Source organism: Bos grunniens, chromosome 7, assembly GCF_055505025.1.
Source record: "Bos grunniens cultivar Pamir isolate PY7600 chromosome 7, Bosgru_T2T1.0, whole genome shotgun sequence".
Classification (NCBI taxonomy): domain Eukaryota; kingdom Metazoa; phylum Chordata; class Mammalia; order Artiodactyla; family Bovidae; genus Bos; species Bos grunniens.
Window position 1 is genome coordinate 53,235,244 of NC_141171.1, and position 17,924 is coordinate 53,253,167.

At 50.8% G+C, this 17,924-nt stretch overlaps 2 protein-coding genes across 18 annotated transcripts in view; one reads left to right on the forward strand and one right to left on the reverse strand.

Moving 5' to 3' along the window:
* LOC147369572 (uncharacterized) overlaps positions 1-17,924 on the forward strand; it is a 545,146-nt gene that overhangs the window by 118,288 nt on the left and 408,934 nt on the right. For 5 of the 12 annotated variants that reach the window (XR_015167590.1, XR_015167589.1, XR_015167592.1 and 2 more), the window contains exon 1: positions 15,726-15,934. The exons of 2 other annotated variants lie outside the window; for them this stretch is intronic. The gene's annotated coding sequence lies outside the window, so the exon portion shown is untranslated. Of the gene's footprint in view, positions 1-14,922; positions 15,088-15,725; positions 15,935-17,924 lie in introns of those variants that run through there. 5 more of the 12 variants (XR_015167591.1, XR_015167597.1, XM_086412164.1 and 2 more) reach the window with 3 other exon arrangements.
* SPRY4 (sprouty RTK signaling antagonist 4) lies at positions 1,114-15,757 on the reverse strand. 6 transcript variants are annotated; one of them, XM_086412160.1, is made up of 5 exons: positions 15,422-15,560; positions 12,440-12,504; positions 10,349-10,429; positions 6,193-6,253; positions 1,114-5,722 (listed from the first exon to the last, which is right to left on the reverse strand). In XM_086412160.1, the coding sequence occupies exon 5, from the start codon at positions 5,673-5,675 to the stop codon at positions 4,776-4,778; it is 900 nt and encodes a 299-aa protein (XP_086268286.1). In that variant the 5' UTR covers positions 5,676-5,722; positions 6,193-6,253; positions 10,349-10,429; positions 12,440-12,504; positions 15,422-15,560; the 3' UTR covers positions 1,114-4,775. The 6 variants fall into 6 exon arrangements, with proteins under 6 accessions (XP_086268286.1, XP_086268284.1, XP_086268283.1 ...); XM_086412158.1 differs by lacking the exon at positions 6,193-6,253; XM_086412157.1 differs by lacking the exons at positions 6,193-6,253; positions 12,440-12,504 and having other exon boundaries at positions 15,422-15,617.

Genomic DNA, 17,924 nt, shown 5'->3' on the forward strand with positions numbered 1-17,924 from the left:
AAGACTTAAAGCCTGGGTGTCGGTAACTGGGATTGAGCCAAGGAAAAGGAAAACCACCTCCAAGTGTCATCAGTGAAGGAAGACACCAACATCCAGGAGCAGGAGAGGCCACAAGTTCTGGCTGAGGGGGAGGCTGGCGTCTTTATTCTGGAGCAGTTCTAGTGCTGAGAAGACCACAAGGAGGATGGACATCCTTTATGCCTTTTTGGGAAGTTACCAGGGGATCCTTGGCATGAGTTTGGATGTCTCGAAGAAGAGTCTTAGGCTTTCACAAAGACTGGAAATATGCCATCCCTGGTGACTCCAGAGACAACCCAGAGTTGGATTCAGGGCTCCAGATGGCACCTGTCTGTCTAGTTTCTTCTGTCAACCATTGTTGGGCCCCTTATGGCTAACAGAAAAATATCTTTAAAACAGGAGGCATGTGTTCACAGTTTGAAAATAATAGTCCAAGTCTCCTTGTGATTGGTATATGCAATGAAAGTAATTAAAGTCTCTCCTCCCTGCCTCCCCCCACCCCTTCACTGCATCCTGATTTAAATGTCTGCATGGTATAGGGGAGATGGATAGATGGAAGGTGTGTTGGAAAGGAAGGCAGAGGCACGTCATTTACTAGATGGAAGTCCAAGGGGACGGGTTTGTTACAGTAGCCACCAGTCCAGAGAAAATAAGGAAACTGCCAAGGGTTTTTTTGTTTGCCTTCTGTAAGCCTGTGTGTGGGAATATATGTGAAAATCTGCTTGGGGAACACCAAGGTGAAAAGAAAAGAGCTGCAGAATTTGTATAAATTGGACAGGTAGACGAACCTCCCCCACTTCCCGGTCATCCATCTGTTACCAATACACTCTTGCATAGGGGAGGGCTTGCCAGAGGATTTAGCAGCACCTGGCAGGATTCAGCTTCATCAGAAAGTGAAGCTTTCCTCCAGGGGCTCTAAGGTCATCCTTGAGCCAGGACCAGGGCCAGGAAGCCCTGTCCCCCCGCCACACTGTCCGCCGGAGCCTGGTCACTCATTTCTATTTAGCAGGTGTTCTTTGACAAACTTTGACACCTTGCTGGGTGAGGATGTCAGGGGTGTGAACACACAAACACACGAGAAACAGCAGTCCTATGTATATTTAACAATATATATTTATATATATTTTCTAGATCAGTACATTCAGTTTTTAACTTGCTTTTTCTTCACAAACAGAAGAACTCTTACAATAGTAGACTTTCTAAAATAAATACTATTAAAATAGAGCTTCAAAATAAATATTCTATACAAAGGAAACCTTCTGTGGTAACTTTTGATGTGGGATGAGAAAGGGTTACAGTGAAGAGGGAAAATATGCCGGGATGGGACCCTTGAACAGCTTTTCTGTTTTTAACACAAAACTGAACTGTGGGGCAGTGAGAAGAGAAAGCAAGACAAGACAGCACACCGACTTACCCACAGCAAAGATGGCAGCTTAAGATTTGTCGTCGACTGTCACAGTAAGCAGAGGGCATGAAAATGCTTACCCAAGACATAAACCAGAAGGCCAGTGCAGTTCATAGGATGCCCTAGTGATGTGTACAGTGCAAAGTGGTGGTGCCTACACCCCGCCGGACACCTCCTGGGGCAGCATGGAGACCATGAACGTGACGGGATCTGGTCCCAACCCACACTTTCCACACTTGGGACTTGTCATAATCTAACTGGGCCTCACCATCAGGAGGGGATGTGTGCAGACTCCAGAGCACTGAAAAAACCAGACACATCACACGATAGTCTTCCGTCTGTCAGCTGTGAAGGGGCCCGTGTCAACAGCAGGGACTGGTCTTCACTCCTCCCAGACAGAGCCAGTGAGGAGCCTTGGTGGACCCCATGTTCCACCTAGAAAGGTCTGGCTCTCCTAGACCCTGTTCTCAGGGCACTTGCCAGGGTTTTGGGACTTTACAAACCCACCCTCCAGGGGAAGCAGCTGTACCCCCTTAGGACAAGGGTCCTGGGCCCAGGCTTGTGGATCCCACCCCCAGTTCCAGGCAGAGCCACCAGCCATCCCAGACTGAACCTTAGTAGGAAGCAGCTGGCAGTCTGCTAAAAAGGTCAAGATGAGGAGGCATAAACCAGCCAAGCAAGCCGTTGGTCACAGGACACACAGTCAGCCAGAAGTGGCGGCAGAAACGCGTCGTGTTGCTGAGAGCTTGATCCCTCAGTGGCCCTTGACTGGCCCCTGGGGGCGACAGGCAAGCCAGTTTTTTCTTTTTTCCAGAAAAACATGCTGAGGGACTGCTATGCAACAGAGCTGGGAGAACGAACGAAAGCTGACTGCACAGGACACAGAGAATTCTGCAGACATCCACCTAGCAGGTTAGATGCAAACCAAAAAGAACAAGCCAAAGCAGGGGAAGGAAAAAAAGAAAACCAAAACCCAGAAAAATCCATGTTTACAACTATATACACAAAGTCAGGGTTCAGGAAGCTACTTGCCAGGAAACAAGGGTCTTTGTAGAGATGGAGGGGTAGGGGTAGGGGGTGTGTGTGTGTGTGTGTGTGTGTGTGTGTGTGTGTGTGTTCAGGAGGCTACTTGCCAGGAAACAAACAAGGGTCTTTGTAGAGATGGTGGGGTAGGGGTAGGGGTGTGTGTGTGTGTGTGTGTACACAGCTTATGTAAATCAGTTCTCCACAGAATGGGCACATAGAACACCAAAGATCACCAAAGTGCAACTTGCCACTGGGTCAAGTTTCCCGTGGAGACATTTGAGGGAGGGGCTTTGGGGAAAGTTCTGAGGCCTCTCCCAGAGTGGACGTATGCCCTCTCTTTTTGGGGGTAACCTCTGCACACCTGTTCTGAGGAAAAACGTCTCCAGTCCCTTCAGTACACATCTGATACATTCAATTAGGACAAGTGGTTGGCTGAATGTGTTTTTTCTATCATTGCCTCCGATTTGTGCAATAACATCCATACATCCATGACAACTGTGGCAAGGGTAGCTACAGGAATCAGCCTTAGAAAACGCAGATTTCATATTCGCCTTTTACAAGCTAGCAAATGTTATATAAATAAAGCCTAAAATAATAAGACATCCCCTCCTTTCCTCCAGTCAATAAATACCTACAGTTACAATTAACTTATTCTAAATCATAAGATGTTACTACCAGTCTTCAAGAAGGGAAGGAAAAAAAAAGTCCTTGAGAAGCATTGGGTACGTGACCATCACAGCTACCTGCCTCCTTCAAGGAGGCTGTTCTGTTCCTACAGAACAAACTGAAGTGCTACAAAGGCTGTGCCCAGTACACTTCCAACACCGCCCCAGGGTAGCTCTTCAGACCCAAGCTACTTTCTCTCATGGCGGGGAGGGGGAAAGGGAGGAGGCACAGAATACCACATGAAGCAAAAACCCCACACAATTGCTGGGGAGTAAGGACCAGACACACTACAGCTTTTGCATGCAACAAGTACCTACCCACGGGACGAGCTGCGCTTGCTGAGTCCTTTAGCACCTTGAGAGAGAGTTGCTACGTCTTTGGGGGCTGCTGGGAGGGGCTCATGTGGCCATGCACAGAAGCAGGGCTCAATCCCAAGAAGTCCCCCGGAGAATCTTTCCCCCACCTGCATTTTTCTGACTCCCCCCGCCAGGGCCTCCTAACACTAAAATAGACTCTTTTGTCACCATCTGTCTATTTACATTAAAGATACAGACACTGTACACAAAAGGCTAGGACAGCAAGCAGCAGAATCAGGAGAGAAGAAGCCCACACCCAGCCATCACTCTGCCAGCACGAGGTGCTGCCTCTCTTCTCTGCTGTTAAAATCTTCTTCTTGGTGGGGAGGGGGGATTGTGTTCCTTGAGGTTGCTCGCCCCCCAGATTTTGAAATCAGCCCTTCCTGGGGGTGGCCCAAAAGGAAGCAAGTGTTTTATTATTATTTTTTAAAACACCGTTAGTATCTGATATAAAAACGTGTAACGACTGGATCCAGAGACCACAGCCTCAGACTCATTGGCAAAATGCTATTTGGTCTCAAATTTGCTGCTCCGGTCTTCTCTACCCGTAGTGAAGTTTCTGGAAAGGATCTGGGTAGAGAGAACTGGGGGCACACAGCAGGCAGGTGAGTCTGTGACTCAGTAAGAGCCGAAGGACGGTATCATGAGTGGAACACCCCCGAGAGTTAGTGAGGAAGCTGGAAGGGAGAAAATGTACTGTGCAGTGGCTCCTAAATCCATCCATGGCTCCAGGCAGAGCAAGGTACGAGGGGTGGGGGCTCCCGAGTATATACAACAGGGATTGCCAGGGTCTACACCTTCCCCAAGATGGGGCAGACTGGGGTGGAGGCTGGGAGAAGGTACAGATGGTCAGACTCCAAGTGTCTTCTTCCAAGTCCCCTGGCCACTCAGATTTCCTCCCAGGCAGCCAGAGAGAATGCAAAAGAGCAGGGAGAAAGCGAGGGAGGAGGAGGGCCAGGAAGGCATTCAAGCAGCTGCAACTTCCGGATATGTGTCCACATCTGTGTTCCATCTTCTGGAAAAGAAAAATCGCCCCCGAACCACACCACACCCCTGCCACTGTCTGTTTCACACAAAGTTCCAGGATCCTGAACAAAACAACCCCAAAGTGCTTCTTCATCCTTTTGGGGAAGAGAGGGTGGGTGATGGTGGTCCCTGTTTCTTTCGCAGCTGGGGGTGGGGGGTAGGTGGACTAGCAGGGTCAGCCTCGGGATGCTAAACCTCTGGCTGTGCTGTGATGCTCTTCTCAGGTGTCAGAAGGGAACCAGGGTTCCAGGCGGAGCGCTGGGACTTGACCCTGAGCGTCAGAAAGGCTTGTCCGGTCTGCTGGCCTTGGCGTCCCCAGCCGCTGCCTTGCAGATGACGCTGTTCGTGTGCTTGCAGCGGCATCCGGGGCGGCGCAGACGGTCGTAGCCACGCTGGGCCAGCTTCACACAGCCAGTGGCGGGCAGGTAGCAGAGCAGACAGGGCAGCACCAGGGACAGGGCGCCCATGAAGGACCAGCGGGCGCAGCAGTTTGAGCGGGAGCAGGAGCAGGGGTGGTCGGCGCAGGAGCCCTCATCGTCCTCGTTGGTGCAGTGGTAGAAGATGCCCTGCACCAGGCACATGCAGGTGCCATAGTTGACCAGTGTCTGCGCCGAGCACAGGCACTCCTGGTTGCAGACCCAGCAGGAGGGCAACGTCCGGGGGGACGCGCACTCCTTGCACTTACACTTCCCGCAGGCCTCGCACAGCAAGAAGTGCTTGTCCAGCTCTGGGGGGCCAGCGGGGCCCTTAAGGTCCAGCGGCTTGCAGTGGATGGCCTTGGGCTGGATGCGCACAGCCCTCGGGGAGGCCTGATCAGCCACGGGTGGGGGTGCCATGTGGTCTAAGAGGCGCTGGTCAGAGGACGTGCTGCTGCTGCTGCTCACAGAGCTGGGGCGCCCGCTGAAGGAGATCCAGTGGTGGGTGACGTCCTGGTCACAGCGGGCTGGGGTTGGGGCCAGCTCTGGGGCTCCACCCCGGGTCCGCTTGGGGCCAGAGGGGGGTGCCAGGCCAGGGTTGTCGATGTAGTCGTTCTCCACGTGGCTGGTCTTCATCTGGTCGATGGGAAGGATGGTGAGAGGGTGCTGGAGCCGGCTGTGGGCCGTACGGCTGTCCAGTAGGGGCTGGACCATGACTGAGCTGGGAGTCAAGGGGACGCTCTGTGGGATCGGGGGCTCCATGGGGCCGGAGGTCCTGGGATGTGCGGAGTAACAGGCTTCTAGGGGCCCTGGGTAGGCGGGGAGGAAGAGAATGGATTCCAGGCATCAATAGGTGGCCTGTTAACACCCCCATCCACCATTAGGTCCTTGGGAGCCCAAGTGAAATAGGATTGCTTTGGTGGACTACCCAGCATTAAGGCTTAGATGATTAGTATTAACAGTAATGACAATTTTAAGTGGTAGAAATAACTTATTTAGCGCTTACAAGGACTCTTCTAAGCATCATATTATTATGTTATCAACTTTTCACAATAACCCTAGAATGTAACTACCATTACCCCTTTTCTAGTTATAGGAAACTAATGTTCAAAGTAACTTGTCCAAAGTCACACAAAACCATTAGTAGCAGAACTGGGGCTCAAACTTGGGCCATCCATGTTCATTCTTATAATCCCCATGAAACATGCTTCTGATTTAAGACAGAGCTTAGCAGTTATAAATGCAGGCTCTGTAATTAGATCCAAGTTCAAGTTCTCACCTTTGCCTAGCAGTGCTGCTGTGAATGAGGTTCTTTAACTTCTATGCCTTAGTACTGTCACCTGTAAAATGGGTTCTTGTAAGAACCAAATGAAAAAAATGCATATCCAGGACCTAGCATTTTGCCTGACACACAGCATGTACTGTAATTTAAGACCATCCCAGAGAGCAACCTTTGGATTTCCTGAGCACTAATAAGCATGACTAATAAGTACCAAGTGTTATGCTGAGTGTGAGGATGTGGTGACTACTTTAGTCAGTCCCTGTGTGCTCCCGTGGAGTTTTTATCAACTAGATAAACAAAAGCCTTTATTTCAGATAGTCACAAGAGAAGGAGGAGCTGTATCTGATGCCTACACATCCAGAATATTAACTTATTACTACTACTTCTAAGAGCAACAACCTCCAGTGGCTAATAACCCCTGGACAGGTGCCCTCCGACAACTTGGATGGGAAATCCTCTCCGAGGGGCACTCACTTCACCCATTTCCAAATACTGAGCTAAACATTCAGCCTAAATGCTGTTTACTAGAATAGCTAAGCCAAGCCTGGATCAGTTTCTAATTTCACCGAGAGAGTGCAATTTTAAGTTGGAAACTGGCCAGAGATTCAACTGCAGTGCCTGACACGGAACCCCAGGAAGTCACTTAAATCAAAGAGCGGAAACGGCTTGGTTCAAATTTAGAAAGTGCACATTGTTTTCTATTAGAAGTGCCATTTCCTCGCCTGCTGACCTTTACATTCGGAATTCGGCTGGAGATCAATTTAAAGAAATAGCAGCAGAGGCCAAGACCTCTGCCCAATTTGGAATCCCAGAGAAAGATTAGACTCTGGGAAGATTCCACTGGGCTTGTGGCTGGGGGATAGAACAGACAGCCAGGGTGAAGATAGAAGGAGATGATAACCACCTTTGAAAAAAAAAAAAACAAACCACATTGGATTAATGTGCTATGGGGTAGGGCTTCAGTAAATGCTTTTTCAAGATGCTAATGATGTTCTAATTTGGAGAGCGGACGGTACCTCTGCTATTAGGTTCATCTTGCCTCAAAGGTGATACCTAGGGACTTCCCTGGCAGTCTAGTGGTTATTAAGACTCCCAAGCTTCCACTGCCGGGGGTGGGGATTCGATCCCTGGTTGGGGAAATAAGATCCCACATGCAGTGACAAAAAATGAGAAAAATCCTTAAACTGAATAAAAATGAAAATACATGGGGAGGGAGGAGGGAGAAGGGTTCAGGATGGGGAACACATGTATACCTGTGGTGGATTCATTTTGATATTTGGCAAAACTAATACAATTATGTAAAGTTTAAAAATAAAATAAAATTAATTAAAAAAAAAAAAAGAAAATACAACACATCAACTTAAAAACAATTAAACTTAAAAAAAAAAAAAAAAAGTGGTACCTAAGAATAGGATGTGGATAGGTTTCCACTTCCAGTTCTAACCTCACATCCCTCCAGACTTGGGCCCCAGCTAGTCATCCTAGTATTCCAATCACAGGAGATACCTGGCTCTGAGTGACACATCCATACTTATCAATGTCTATAATAAAGAATGAAGAGATAGAGAGAGAAAAGCCATTCAGGACACTCTGCATTATACTTCCTCTGCTTGGAAACAATGGTTTGATTAGAAATGGTTCAGTTGTTGGGGAAGGACTTCTTAGATGCTTTCTAGCCTGACTGAAATAAAAAGCTCAGTCTAGGTGCAAAGTTCATGAAGTGAATGAAAGGGAGCTTATCCCCAGGGTTCTCATCTGTGTACTGCAAAATGCAGAAAAAAGCACTAAGTCTTTTCTACAAGGTTCATTGCTCAGTCAACTGATATTTCCCCTTCACAAAGGCCATGAACTACTGGCTTTGGTCCCACAGCCCTATCTACTTAAGAGATGCTGGTGTTTCTGTGCAGTTTTTCCCATTTCGGAGAATGTGTGCCTGGGGATAGCCTCTCTCCTGCCTTGTGTTCCCTCCACATGTCAGGAAAGCATCATCTTCAACGAGGAGACTTTCCTACGGCAGAGTGTGACTTCAGTGTCAGGCAGGTTTGCCACCAGGAAGTCGTTCTTTGCCGAGACAGCCTCCTTTAGGGGTCCTGGGTTTGGGGCTGGATGGGAGATGTCAGTTGAGTATTTTGGGAGAGGAATTTTTTCCAAGGCTCAAGCTGGTCATGGGGCAGAACTTCAGGAATGCTAAAGTGGGCTCACTTTGTTCTTTGCAGGGATTCTAAAGCCTTGCTTCTAGAATAAATGGGTTTGGGGTCAAAAAAAGAAGAGTTAGGAGCCCCGGGTTCCAGCTCTTTGCTTGGAGGAAAAGGTGTGACTAGGCAAAAGAATGGAAAATGCTGACAGAGGCTCAGGAGACGACTCTCTGGCGCCAGCCAAGAGGTGCCTCCGCCAGAACCCCCACCCCAGACAAAGACAACGTGATTCCCTTATGCCAGAAGCTCAGGTCACAAAGCTCAGGGTCCTGCCAACAAAATGTCAGTGGCAGTTTGAAGGTTGTATTGCCCCATGTAGTTGAGCTTTCATTTCTTAGGACCAGGGCTGGGACTTGCCACGCTGTGGGTACTCCCTCCCCTAAACCGATCACCCACTCTCCTTCCTCCAATCCTATTCCTGAGATTCTTTAAACAACGAGCACACTTTCTATGGATGAATCAAAGGCATGAACAATGCTCAGATTTTAACAGGCCCTGGACTCATCACAAGGCAGATTCCTGGAAAAGTCCCTCCAGGAAGCCAGGGTGGGGACAGTGGCTGCTGGCAATGGGATATTGGCATTACCCCACTCCTATCACCCTCCAGGGGCAGCTGTCAACATCTGGGTCTGCACTTAGGGCCAGACAAGAGGGTGGGAGCTGGGTCCCTGGTAACTCAGCTGTCTCAGGGCAAGCCACGCCCTGGATGGCTCCAGCCAGCATATTCTAAAATGCATCTTCCCCATCATAACACTGATGCAGGATTCCTTCTGGCTACAGCCCAGCAAAAGCCAGCAGCTGGCTCAGACCTATAGGTCTCCAATCTTCTCAGGCTTCATCTCCTAGTTAGCTGGGACCGTCCCTCTACAGGACGGTTGAATTCATTTGACTCACATGAAAAAAAATACTTGCTGATAGCCTGATAGATAACACTTCAGCACAGCTAAGTGAAGTTTCAAACCCCCACTTTCCCATTCCTCAGTTTCAAAGATCAGTCTCTACTCACTGGGATACACCTACCGTCCAGTCTACCCAACACTGCCGAACTTAAGTGTAGTTTAATATGTACTCTGTTTCCCCTGCAAGGAAGGAAGAGATTTGTAATACAAATAGGAGAGAGGAGGCTTTTGCTTCTTTTAGGTTGTTTGGGAGACTGATGGCCCATTTGGAAGACTGTGGACAGAGAAACAAAGCCAGCACTCCACTTAGCCAGAGAAGCACCTCTGTGGAGTTGTAGGTGACAGCCTTATGGATTAGCACGAGGAAAGGAAACTTTTACCTCCACTCCAACTTTTTAATAGTAATTAATAGTTAGGAAAGCATCTAGTATTTATGAAACATTTCTTGGTGCCAGGATCTGTGCTAAATCCTCAGTGATGTTCTCCTTAAATCCTCACCATCACTTTGGAGAATAACACCTACTTTGCAGAGGAAGAAACAGAAGAACAGAGGGTCATAGAGCAGGCAAATGGTCAGGGCAGGACTTGAACCCAGTCATCCCCGTTGCCGGGACTTGCAGTAACTTCTGGATATTCAGGGAAGGGCGTGAAAGCACCCTTCTCTCTTGTAGCTAAGAACTCTGCCAGTCTCCCGGGTCTGCCATCAGCCCTCGGGGAACCTCATCAGGCCATCTTCGGGCTGTTAACCCAACCAGTCTGGAAATGAAGCCAGACAGGGCTGGTATCAGACTGGCCCCCAGTTAGGGGAATTTTCAGTGTGGAGAGTGGGGGGCCAGGGCTTTGAAACCTGTCACTAAAGGAAGCTTCAGTGCTTAAGACATTTCTGCTTCCAACTCCGTTTTCTTTGCTGTCTCTTTTGTCCTCAACACACCTCCATTTTACTAAGCATTTTCATTTTTAGTTTTCTTAAGGTTGAATGGGTCTCACTTGTAGGATCTCACCACAAAGCAGCCCCTAAAAGGGAAGCCTAGAGTGGGTGGGAATCCCCTCTCCTCCCACCTGTAAAGCTGAACTTCAGGGTCCCCAGGGCACATTCATGGATGTGGCTTCCTGGTCCAGGTCTGTGGCGAAGAGGAGGAGCTAGGGTAAGAGGAAGGCAGAAGAAAGAATAGCGAGTCAGTGATATTAAAAAGCCTAGAGCACAACGCCCTGTATTTGTAGTCTATGATACCTGCGGGGAGAGGCTGAGCATCAAGGTGACACACAGCTCAGTGCAGGCTGGCTGGAAAGAATCAAGACCCATGTTAAATGTCAGCTCCAGCCATCCACCACTTCCCCTGGACTTAACCCGGGGAGAGGAGTTGGGAAATATTAGGAAAATCTGACAGCTGTACTTTGAAAACTACAGGTCAGCTAATGCCAAACTGACAAAAAGCTCTGAACGAAGGGGCACTTTTTGTACTGCCTCGTTCAGTCCTAGCAGATGCTTTCAGGGAAGGTTGTTTAACCCTTTAACAGCTCAGAGAAAAAGGTCTCTAAGCAATGCACGAAACACGGGTTCTATCCCTGGGTCAGGAAGATCCTCTGGCAAAGGGAATGGCAACCTACTCCAGTATTCTTGCCTGGGAAATCCCATGGTCAGAGGAGTCTGGCAGGATGCAGTCAGTCCATGGCATTGCAAAGATTGGACACAACTGAGCAACTAAACAACAGGCTGCGTGACAGCCCACTGCTACATCTGCCACTATCCCTTGGGTTCTTTGGGACAACATCTCATTTCATTAAGCTCCAATTATTGCTTCAGAAAGACTTTAAAGGGGAGGAAGGGAGGAACTTCTCTGATAATCCAGTGGTTAAGACTCCATATCCTCAATGCAGGGTGCAAGAGTTCAATCCCTGGTCAGGGAACTACAATTCACTAAAGATCCTTAAGATCCCACATGACACATTTAAAAAAAATAAAGGGGGTGAGGGGAACGAGGGAAGCCAGAGCTTGTCTTCCCTGTACCCTACACAGAGGGAGATCATCTTGGCTGAGAATAAGGCATTTAGACAGCTGGATTTGTCTGAGAATTCTTGCCCCGCCTCCACCGCCCTCCCCCGCCCCCAATTCCAGCACCACACTAGGAGCTGACCTCTGGCCATAACCTGTCAGAGATCACAAAAGAAAACAGCTGCTTATCCTCACTTAGTCTCATCCTCAGTTATCAGTTCCCAAACTTCTTTTTCCACAATCAGTCAGCTGAGCTCCAGAGCCCCTGTACAAGGCTGAGTTGGAGAGGTCTTGCTGTAGTTTTTGGTTCTGGACTATTTTAACCAGCTACACATTTTGGCTTTGATGTATTCCCCTCATAACTGTTGTCTGCTCAGATCCCCTTAAAGAGGGATTAGAAGTCAAGAGTGAGAAAAGAATGGAGCTAGAAGAAGCCTGTTAAATACTGGTACAGTTTTAGAACCCCTGGCCTGCATCAGAGTTTGGGGGTGGGGGACCAGGAGCCTAAACCCCAGGGAGGGACTCCCACCCCCATTGGCACAAAGATCACTTTATTGGTCTCACCATCCTCCACTAAGAACTGGAGTTACAATAATAGGTTTTAGCTTACTCCTGGGAGGGGGCAGGAAATGACTCTCCCTCCCCCCAACCAGAAAAAGACAAGGGAAACCACTTTTCTGCAAATGGCCACCTGCCCCAGAAGGGCCCCTTCCCTCCTCCACAAGATCCAGCACATCTGTGCTCCCTCCCTGGTGCCCTTGCTTCCTCTACTGACTGTCCTTGGAAAGAACAATCATGATCACAGCTGAACAGTGGAGCCTCTTAAACCCAGCCACATGTCCCGGATACATCCCCAGCCTTGTCAGCTGTCTGGATCTGCAGGGTGGCCCCAGGCCCCCTTGAGAGCTCCGCATCCTCCCCTCTGTACATCAAGAAGTACCCCACGTCTCCTGTGGAGGAAGGGGCTTCCTTACAACCAGGCCCTCCTAACAGGCACCCCTAGTAACATGGGCACAGCCCCAGCCCTGCACACTTGGCTAGCTGCTCGGCTGGCCCTGGCCCCTGGGTGGGCGCGGGGGGTTTTCTCCCCACTCTGCAGATGGGGAGACTAAGCCCAAGTTTCCTAACCTCTCATCTGCTCTGACCCAGTTCCCTACCTTGGTCTAGAAGAGGTAATACAGTCTTCCGTTATGTTGCCCTTCATCACCTTCTTCCTCTGGCTCTTTTGAAAGAGTAAAAATATATTCCAGTGAGTCATTGCTTTCCCTTCTGTCCAATAGCTCCAGGTTGGCCATGCGATGGAAGCTTCTCCACTCTTGCCCTTCCCCTTCCTTAAAAACACAGTCATATTGATATCCCAAATCCAACATTTTCAATTCTGTCCCTAGATCCAGAGGTTTTCCTCACAGGGAAACTCCTGCCTCAGTTGGGGCCAGATGACAGACAACTCTGGATGCAGAACCAAACTGAATCCCATAGTTTTTACACTGAACTCCTTCTCTGAAGAGAAGGGGCTCCTTTCTAAGCACCCTGGTACCATTACCTGCGCCCTACCCAAGAGGAGAGCCTGGGAAAAGAAAAAGGCTTGTGGGACCCCAAAAACTGGTGCTGGAAGATGTGACATGAAGGGACTAACAGCATCAAAAATTGGAAGAGAATTCCACACATGTGATCCCAAGCATTCCAGAGCAGTACATCTCAGGGGCCATTTCTGAAGTGTTAATGGGTGTTTTTTCCTCCCTTAATTTTAAAATTCTGGTCTCTCCACCTATTCTGGAAGGATAAAAGCAAAAATGACACCTGCAAGCTCCAAATGTCTTCAGCCTCTGCCCTGCTTTAACTAGGAATCATTCTGTTCCAGGTGGTCAGTCTCCTCCCACAAAGCCCCTTGGAAGCTCTAAGGAGATGTTGCCATTTCCGAGGGTACTAGTAGAAAAGGTGGTGGGAATGAGCAGGAGAGCACTTATTCTCCACAGAACAGAGAGTAAGAATCTAAAAAGGAAGATAACCAAGAGATGTCGTCCTCACTGAGCATTTGTCCATCAAGGAGATTTTACAAATCTGCCACCAAAACGCCTACCTTGTACTAGCCATGCAGCTCAGTTGGTCAGGATGTGCACTGTTCATATTAGAATTCATCTAGAGCCTTCTGGCAAGTGAGGACCCTCCCAAGGGCTAGGAAAGAGGCAGTCTGATTTTATACCGGACGTGTCTACAATTTCTTTCCTACTCTTCTCCTTAAAGAGATAGAGGGAGACAGAGAAAGGGGGCGGGGGGTAGAGGGAGGGTGGTAGAGGTGGAAGGGTGTCGGTGGCTGCCCACCCTTTCCTAGTCTGCCCCATACCCACTTAGTCTTTCACTAAGGGGAAAAACTGAAATTTTCAGATGTTTATGCCCCATTTGTGTTAAGATCCAGGGAACTCTAAACATTGTGAAATCACCAGTGCAATATTGGGCAGGGCCTCAGGCCAGACCGAGCTGATTAAGACGTTGATAAACCCACATTTCCTAAATGCTCTGGGCTTTTACCTCCCAGCTTTGTATCCCTGAGAGGCTCAGAGGCACTGAGAGCCTCCTCAGTCAGCGAACCAGACTGACAGGCACTTTCTCTTACCCAACCCCCAAAGTGGAGAGAATCATGCTCACTGGTTTGGAAGCAGGAAAGAGGGGGTTCACGCTGGGTCTGGGCACCCCATTGAACACACACCCTTCCTTTCTTCACAAATCATCCTGAGGGGAGAGGTGCCCTCCGAGCCCTAGTGGGCCACAAGGCAGCCTTCTGCCCCCTCATCCAGGCCTGGCAAAATGGATACCCATCCAGCAGCTGGTGCATGAGGCAGCCAGCATCTGTCCCCTCTGCCCACCATCCAGCCCTCCAGCCCAGTTCTCTTCTTTCCTTCATCACTCAGCCCATCTAGCCATGCAACCATTTTCCACCTCTCTTGCTTCTTCTGCCCACAACCCCCAGTCCTCAATCAAAGAGAATTGAGAAACTGGCTTCTTGCACAAGAGCAGCTACTGTCTAAATGCTTTTTGATCGTCTGCAGGGAGGGGAAACTGGGCACAGCCCTGGCCCTAGCCCTGGCCCCAGTGATATGGAGCCAAGCTCCAGCTGTCGTGGCTGGCCAAACCTGCCCTTACCCCCCTTCATTGCCTCCCAAGCCTTGGCGATTCAGAATTTTCATAACGTACCGTCTCTGTCCTTCTTTCTTCTCGGTGATGTCAAGCCTGGTACCACCAAGAAGGAAGGAGGGAAGGCGGGAGACTTATCTCTCCTACGCACGCAACCTCTTCCTCCAGCTCCCACACGCCTGGCGTTATGTAAACGCACCTTCAGCCCCCACCACAGCCCCAGAGCGGCCGGGAGCCTCGGGGCCTGGCACAATTCGGTGCCAGAGTATAGGGGGACACGAGGAGGCCGAGGAGCCTTGGCCCCTGCAGAGGCCGGGGAAAGGAAGGCAACTGCAAGGCAGTTGCACAGCATAAAATGCGGCAGCAGAGCAAAGGTCAGACGGCGAGGAACCGCCTCATCAAAGAGAGAGCAGAAATGCCCAGTCCCGGGCCAGCCCTGCGCTGACCATCGAGGGGTAGGCAGAAGGAAAGAAACCTAGTCCATCACGGCTCCGAAGGGTAAACTAAAACCTACGTCGAGCATAGGCCTCTGCGGCGGGCTGGGGAGATCTACGGCAGACTGGCACCGTGGGCAGAGAGCCCAGGGTGGGCGAGCCGCCCAGGGTGAAGGCGCCCGCCGGACCCAAGAGGTGGCTCCTCACGGAGCCCAAAATCGCCTGTTCCAGCACCCGAGGTGGGTAGTGGTAGGTGGAAAGGGGCCAGGCCAGAAGCAAACTCCCGGGACACGCACGGTGCTTCTGAGTGGTAGAGTGGGAAAGCCCGGCTTGGCAATGCCCGGGGGTCGGAAACGCCGGTGCCAGGCTGTGAGCACCCCCGGCGCCTAACTGGCCCAGCCGAGGGCGTCAGGGAGCTGCGGCGCACCGCAGCTGCTCCAGGAGGCGCAGGGAGAGGGAAAGAACATTGAGGCGCGTATAGACATAGCGCAGCATCTGCCCCAGCCCGAGGGGGAGTCGCGTTGCGACTCAGAGAAGGGTAGCTTCACATCCCGAAACCGGTCGAGGACTTACTTTGAGGAGCCGCAGAGTCACAAGCATTGCTCCACGTCTGTGTAAACCCCCGAACCCGAGCGGATCGGACGCCGCTATCCTCGCAGACGCCGGCCGGAGGAACAGGCTCGGCTCCCTGCGCTCCGCAGCGCCAGCTCCGCGCTGTCAGCTTCTCTCACTGCCTCCGCGGCGATGTTGCAACCACTGCCTGGGAAAATGGCTTTTTTATGAATGGGAGGGAAGGGAGCTCCAGTGCGCACGCGCGCCGCTCGCGATTCTATGAATGGGTGGGCACAAGAGACCCCGCGCGCGCATGCGCCGCGTTCCTTTTTTTATGAATGGGGGGCCGGAAAAGGACTTAACCCGTGATTGCTGGGGTTGGCTCTCGCTCCTCCAGGGGCCGTCGCTCTTTTACAAAGAGGGGTGGAGGTTGTTGTTGCTTTTTTTTTTTTCCTTTATGAATGGAGGGTGGCGGCGACTGCTGCAGCTGGTTCAGCTGCGCGGGCTGTACCCCCTCCCAGCCTGCGAGAGGAGGTAAAGGCTACCTTCACGCCACTGCGGACCTGGGTTGGAACCGTCCGTGTTGCTGGGGGCGGGGTGGTGGGGGGGAAACACTGCGACCTCAGGATCCTGGGCTAAGAGCTGGGTGGGGGAGGACACACCTAGATCCAGGGATTTCTACCCGCCGCAGTCAGAGGGCGGGGAACGGGAGGACCCCTGCTAGGGGCCTTCTCTTTCTCTAGAGTAGGGGCGTCGGGGGGGAAGGGTCTTGAAGCTGTGTTTACCAAAAATTTTAAGAAAATGTCAAAGGTCCATATCAAAGAAGGGCGGAGTGGGGGGTTACTGAGTGAATCTGGTTCCCTTCCTGAGGCGGAGTCTCCCTTGAATAAGTGCAGAGCACCCCTCCCCCACCTCTTGGGTGTGGACAGGACTGGGCCGAGCCTTTTCCGGCCCTAGTACCCCCCGGAGTGGACTGGCTACTCAGCTAGAGACCTGGCTCTCGCCTGGCAGCGCCCCACTTCCTCCCACCCCAGTGTAATGTCCGCAGTGCTCCGGCGTCCGCCCGTCCTCTGCTGCCCCGGCTAGTGCTCCCCTCCACTCCCGCGTGTTTCGCAACCCTCACGGGACGCAGGCCTAAAGAAGGCCACAGCCTTTGCTGCTGTAGGCGCCGCTCTCCAACCGCCCTGACTAGTGCCCCGCCGGAGAAGCGGGAGCGGTGCAGAACTGGCCAGGTGGATGGGTGGAGCCGTCTGCGCCAAAGATGCTGCTCGGGTGGCCGCGGGATTAAATAACAACAGGGCTCTTGAGCCGCAGAGGAAATGGAAATGGCCGGGATCTTTTCTTGCAGTTAATGATGGGGCGGGTGGGGCGAGGGGGGGAGGTGGGAAGAGCCTCAGCCCCGGCGGGTGAAAAGAAAAGCCCCCGCCATTAGGCCCGACTCCGGGAAGGCGGGGAGCCCTCGCAGCAGGCCCAGCTCCGCCCTGGAACGGAGGAGGCTGTAGCCTCCGGGGAGTACGGGGTAGGGGGTGGCTTTGATGCAGGGATAAGGCTGGGCTAGGGCCTGAATCCCCCTGAAAGGTTTATCTTGGTGGTGTTTTCGCTTCACCGGGAGGTGGTGAGGCTGACTTTTTCTTCCTACGCCACCATAGGACTGCGCTTGGCAGTTGTCAGTGGAGCATATGCAAAGCTCCAGACCAGAGGTTTGGCCTTGGGCTGGAGCTGGGACCCAGGGGATCGGCAGAGGGAGAGACATTTTACAAACCCAGACCAGAGCCCAAGGTCACCGAGTCTAGGCTAAAATGGCTTCTCGCTAGTCAAACGCACCTGTGTAATTTGATTTACTTATTCATCTCCTGGGTCTTCCTTGGACCAAGATCTTACCGAATGCCAAGAGAAAAACACTTTACTAGGATAAGAGTATTTTAAAGTCGTTCAGTTCTTTTCGTTACAGGCATCTAAGCTCAATATCATTATTCCTATTCGTCAGATGTAGAAATTCTGGCCAAGGGTCCTGCTCCTGATAAATGAAAGATTTACTAAATTGTGGTGCTGATTCCCTAGACCTTTGCAACTCGGATCTTTCTATCACCCCGTCTCCACATCACCAACCGTGTTGTTCAGTCACTTAGTCAGTGTCCAACTCTGTGACCCTGTGGACTGCAGCATGCCAGTCTTCCCTGTCCTTCACTATCTCCTGGAGCTTGCTCAAACTCATGATCACAAACCTAAAAACCTGTTTTTTGCAAGTCATTTAAGCATGTTAAACAAGGAAAGTTGGAGCAGTAATTTTCCAGCCAGTGGTTGCTCATGGCCTTGCTTAAACAATTAAAAGAAAGAGAATAAAGAAATACTTTCTGAACTCTATAAGATCAAGATGGGGATGGGGGTGGGGGGTGGTGGCAGGGGTTGGAGTTATCCTGTGTTCTTTATTAGAGAAATTAGCCAAGAAATGTGTTCCTTTCATTCCTGGTCTTTTTTTCAGCTTTTCTAAAGGAGGAGTGAGGAGACCCCAGCTCTGGTGGGA